At 41.1% G+C, this 5,793-nt stretch overlaps 1 protein-coding gene across 1 annotated transcript in view; it reads right to left on the bottom strand.

The window, feature by feature from the left end:
• ttc27 (tetratricopeptide repeat domain 27) overlaps positions 1–5,793 on the bottom strand; it is a 74,883-nt gene that overhangs the window by 8,866 nt on the left and 60,224 nt on the right. Inside the window, exons 12-14 of the mRNA XM_015401636.1 lie at positions 3,219–3,317; positions 1,898–1,950; positions 776–941 (exon numbers count right to left, since the gene is read on the bottom strand). Of these exons, the coding sequence (XP_015257122.1) occupies positions 776–941; positions 1,898–1,950; positions 3,219–3,317 (318 nt within the window). The remainder of the gene's footprint in view (positions 1–775; positions 942–1,897; positions 1,951–3,218; positions 3,318–5,793) is intronic.

The raw sequence follows: 5,793 nt of genomic DNA, 5'->3' as shown, positions 1-5,793 counted from the left end.
AAATGAAAACATAAACTCAAAAAGACTAGATTTATGTTTAAATCCAAAGCTGAAAAAGTTAGCTCCTGGACGTAGCATAGGATCTCTTTTCCTGAACAGATCGGGCACAGACTGATAAAACAGAAAGGATGTTTAGGAAATACAATATTAACCTTTAACAGATTGTATTTTAGTACACTTATTGTTTTTAGGGAGAGAGAAAACATAATTTAGGTCTTTTTTACAAAATAAAATTGAGGGCGACCCGGATGTACATCTGGTTGTGGAAATGAGCTGATGGTACGGATCGTGTTTCTGGGACAGATCGGGTAGTGATACTCTGTAGAGTCTCTGTTAGCGTATCATTTATGTATTTACCAAGAATCTGCTCCCATACGGGTGTATGATCGCCTCCCCCTAGCGGTCTGCAGGAAATCTGTTTTTTAGAGATGGTTTGCAGATTTTTTTGGTTTTATGTGTTAGTCCCACTTTTATCTTTGCAGTCTGCTGCAAAGGAGTGAATTTGAAAAATGTCGCTTTGGCTGAATGCTCCGTAATATTCATCAGAATCACAGGAATCTGTCTCCAATCAGAATACAATCACTGAACATGATGACTTTGCAACACAAAGCAGACAGAAAATGGTTGATTTGGTTACGAATAATCAATGTTTGGCTGATAATCATCATAGGGCGAATCATAACTCTGCCCAGCAGCTCTATCTGAAATCCTTCCGCTGCAGCTTCTCCTTTATCCACTGATGCAGAGGAAGACAAGGGTTGGTAAAGACTTTCACCTGAACGTCTTTGTAGTTTTCCCTTAGATCCATGAGGCGGTGGTATGCCTTGATGGCTTCAGCAAACTCCCCAATGTCAGTGCTGACAACGATGAAGTTCTCCCAGATCTGCCAGTGTTCGTAGTTACATTTCAGGGCCTCCTGCAGGGTCCGGAAGGCTTTGTTTCTGGAAGCAGCAACAAAAGAGCACAGCAGAGACACAGGTTAGAAAAAATATTTCAGGCAATTTGAACTGATTTTAGGTTAAGATGAAGTTAATCAGGGTGAAAAGACTCCGGTTTTCTAAGTGAGTGGTAGGGATGTGGAAAAAATTGTTTTGGCAAAACTATTTATATATATGTGTGTGTGTGTCTGTGTGTGTGTGTGTGTGTGAGACCCCTAAGGGGGGAACTTTTTAAGCAAGATGCACCAGAACACAGAATAGTCCACCACAATATTAAAACATTTGATATGTTTTGTTTTATGTATTGATATGATATCGGTATCGATCATACTGCACAGCCAGGTATTGGTGCCAAAAAAATGGCATCAATGCAACACTACAAATTAGTAAATCAAAATAAAAGCAAACACATTAGTAATTTCAATAATAAGCAGACAAACGGTAGAAGAAAAAATACCAAGCACTCCAAACAGTGGAACAAATAGTCAATGTCCAATTTCAAATGACTTGTCATGCCCCAATCGCTCAGCCTGTCCAAGCAGCAACGAAACCTGTAGCTGCTTGGACAGGCTGAGCGAGCAGGCATGACTCCACACAACAGCTGGGACCCATCGCTGTTTTCATAGGAGCCGCTAGAATCCTGCGAGTGATACCACACTGCTTCTGCAAGCTGCCAGGAACTGGGAACGCACCAAACACACTTTAACTCAGAGTTCAACTCGTTGAACAAAAACATGGTCAGAGTGAAACTCTATGAAACAACCTCAGGTTACGATACGTTGGTAGAGTTTTCTGTTATTCTTCCTTCTGTTTATTTCTTTTTTGTTTGTTTCATCCTATAGATTTTTTTCATCTATGCTGCAGCAGCAACATATGGATTCTTTCTGAGGAATAAAACTTGAATTACCACCTGAAGATCACCAACAAGTTAAAACGTGTCTGCCTGGCCACATACTCACTTCATCTGGAGGCGAATGTAAGCTGTAGAAAGGTTGTTCCATGCTTCAGCATTCTGTAAAAGAACAGAGATCAGGGAGGAGATACAAAGCATCAATGCAGGGTTAGGTAATACCAGTACTGAGTTTAAAGCACTATTAACAGACACCAGACTGGAAAACTTACTCTGTTTACATAACCCTTTTGAAACTGTGTCAATATAGGTCTAAGCACGGTAACCAAGATAACTGTTGAGTGTAAATGCCATTCTGGCTCGGTTCTCAGATAAAGAACGCTTGAGCAGACGACGTCATCCCCTTACAGTCCGCCTCCGTAATCATGAAATTCAGACATTCCTAAAAATCCTCGCTTCCCTACCGAGCCACATGATTTCCAGTGATGATTCTGCTTAGCAGTGTGATGAACCTCAACGTCTGTGGATGAGTCCTGCGTCTCTAAGCCCTCATTAGACTATCGTTTGTCGTATCCACTTCCCAAAAGCCGACTCTGTAAATTCACCACAGGCTGCCTTCTTCGCCTGACTCTCCCCAAACTTCCTCAACGTTACAGGCGCCGCCATCTTGATTTGCTTGTTTCCCTCTAAAAAGCAGTAGTACTGTAGATCATCACTAGGAGGCGAGACACTTTGCTAGGTTGGAGTCTAAACAGTTGTAAGAAACCGAGGTCAGAGCGGTTAACAGTTCCAAGCTCGGTCTGAACTCTGCACGATCGGTTTCAGAGGGGTAGTGGAAATGGGGCTTATTAGTAGAAGAGTAACTTCACACAAAACCACTCCAGGAAGCGAGGGAGTTCTGGTAATTCATTTCCCTCTGGAGTTGGAATATTAATCTACCGATTGATTGGCTAGGTAACCAGGGTAACCAAATATAAGCCTAAATCTGGAACTCAGCATCTTATACTATCCTAGACCTTAAGCCGGGCATACACTGTGCAATGTTTTCAATCCGAGCAAACGTTGCTACTACGGTCTGTCAATTTTACAGAAAGAACTCCATTTCACTCATTGCACCCCCGCCATGCTTCTGTGTTTTCATCTGAGAGGAGGAAGTAGAATCTTTGTTTGCGCACTGAGCGATATCCCTACGACCACCTTACGACGGCCATGTTTAATTTTCTCTCGACCTTATGATTTGGAGATGGTCAAGAGAGACGGATCTCTCCTCGTTACCCGCTGTACACTACATGACGCAGCAGAGACTCTTATGGGGAAAAAAAAAGGTATTCTCCTGAAGTATTTAGGAGCTCAATCAGCAGTGCTGATGGCTCACATGGACAATAAGAGAGACATGTGGGTGATGTGTGTGAGTTAGAATAGGCACTTACATCTGGCTCCAGTCCCACACACCTCTGGAAAGCTCTAGCAGCTCCCTCATAGCCTTCCAGCGCGAAGTAGGCACATCCGAGGGAAAACCACACACCGAGCTGCAAAAGAAGAAGAGGAGGAGGAATTTAAAGACGTCTGAAGCAGGATGTTTCCAAAAGGGATAAAAAGGTGTGCTGTTCTGTGAGATGAGCATTTCAGGTCAGATCAGCAAACCTATAGTCAATACGCATACACAACACATGAGATTTGCATTTATCTCTTTAGTTTTGTACAAAAAAATAGACTTTAAACTACCTTAACGGTCGGCTATCCAGGCTCGGACTGCTAATATGTGCATTTGCCCGGTTGGCCGGTCCTAATTTTAGCGTGCGATGGCCGGTCCTCCTTAAATCATACTGGCCCCAGCCAAGGCACCTACCTGTGACAGTAAATAACTCAAGGAGCTCAAGAATTATAAAATGTTAACTACCTAAGTGATGCATGCAGTATATATAGCCCTTCATTGTCATGCACATCCTTGTGACGGTTGGCATATGGTGTCATTTTCTATTTCTTCAAACTGTAAAATCCTTGCAACAAACTAAATAATAATAAAACTAAAATGCTTTCTTTAAACAAAACTATGATGTTCCTCTTTTATTTAACTAATTAATGTTTGAATATTTTGCAAAGATCTGTTGCAGTGCATGATGGGGTTTTGCATCTAACGGCTAACGTTTCCCCGTCTTACATGCATTGTTGCCAGGTTGGGGCGTTTCCCAATCTGGCATTTTAGGATGGCCATCTATGGGTAAAAAAAATTTTTTTTTTAGATTTATGGCGTAAGAGATCAATAGACTTTGGTTCAAATTGGGTGAGATTTCGTGTATTCAGGTGGTTTATGAACATTTTTTGGGCAGGAAAACGTGAGTCTGTGACATCTGGCAACCCTGGTGATGTGGTGAGTGTGGACGTTACTCAGCAGCAGTCACTGTCACGTCCGTGTTAATAACCAAAGCCAGTAAAACCACATTATAGAAGTCTTTATGATGGTTGTTGTGTGATGCTTGTTTAATGCACAATGTGTATTCGTATTGTGTTTCATGAGCCTGCATCCCTTTAGTCATGTAAAAAAAAAAAAATTTAAGCTGAGATCGCCGTATGTTTAAATAAAACACCAAAAAGTAAGTAATTAAAGATTTTTTTTGACCATCACTGAAGGGATACACGCCCGTTGAGGTAGTTTAAACTATTCCAAAAATATAAAAAATGAATGGATGATTGAGAATCTTCACCAACATAGTTTGAAGTGTTTTTTCATACAAAACTAAAGGGATAAAAGGGTATTGACTGTGGGTATGCTGGTCTGATGGGGTATGCTCATCTGACCGAACTGCGGCGAACCCTAAAACCTGATTTTAGAGCAAAGGCTAATGTCCTTTAAGAGAAAGAAGGTGTTTTCTGAGTGTAAACAATATTTCTCAGTCAAAATGGGAAGTTTTTAAAATAATAAAGTAGCTAGTTACTAAGAGAAATTAACCACTTAGGTACTTTTTATGATTTAAGGTGCAGACGATTAATATGTGCTACTTCTCTGTTAAAGTTAAAAACAAAACCAGCCAACTAGTTTCCATCCATGTCACAAAACTTTTAAGCTAAAATTTAAAATGTTGAAAAAATAAAAATTTTTCATCCACTGGAGTCAGTCAACAAGTAGATTCAAATTATAATGTCCTCATAGGTTATGGTCGGCTCGGCGGTGATAAACAGGAAGTAGAGTTAGTTAGGTATTGCACACCACCAATCAGTAATTGAGGGAGGTGTTGTCACAACCTGATCCGTCCCGGAAGTACGATCCGTCCAGGGGAGGTAACACTTTCTTTTTTCTTACTTTTTATTCATTTGTGTTATTCTGGCAGGGGGTTCCTTTTGAATAATATTGTATCTACATAACTTTTGCATATTCTAAAAATGAAAAAGGAAAACAAAACACTTAACTAGCCTTTGGTACGTCACTGTGACTGTTCTCAGCATGTCTGATGAAGACAGAGAGATAGTTAGCCAAAGTTAATATATAAAATCATAAGTATTACTAAAAAACAATTAAAATTACTTTTTATTTGCATTTTGCAGNAATATATAAAATCATAAGTATTACTAAAAAACAATTAAAATTACTTTTTATTTGCATTTTGCAGCTGTGCTATTTTAAATATTATGCAGATACTGCAAGCAAACATAGAGAGGAAGCTTTTCTTATTGCATTAATAATTTACAGAATTTACAGAGCTCCCAGACCTTCAAGGACAACAGTAAATGGCCTGACAGAGGCTGCACTGAGGCTTGTTGACAGATACCATGGCTGCCCTGGGGCTTGTTGACAGACGGCAGGCTGCCCTGAAGGTCGTTGACGGACGCCAGGCTGCCCTGGGGCACGCTGACAGATGCCAGGCTGGCCTGGGGCTCGTTGAAAGATGCCACAGCTGCCCTAGGGCTTGCTGACAGACGCCAGGCTGCCCTGGGGCACGCTGACAGATGCCAGGCTGGCCTGGGGCTCGTTGAAAGATGCCACAGCTGCCCTAGGGCTTGCTGACA

Source organism: Cyprinodon variegatus, unplaced genomic scaffold (genome assembly GCF_000732505.1).
Source record: "Cyprinodon variegatus isolate N-32 unplaced genomic scaffold, C_variegatus-1.0 Scaffold1242, whole genome shotgun sequence".
NCBI lineage: Eukaryota > Metazoa > Chordata > Actinopteri > Cyprinodontiformes > Cyprinodontidae > Cyprinodon > Cyprinodon variegatus.
Note: the sequence above shows the minus strand (reverse complement) of the source record. Positions and strands in the feature narration are given on the sequence as shown.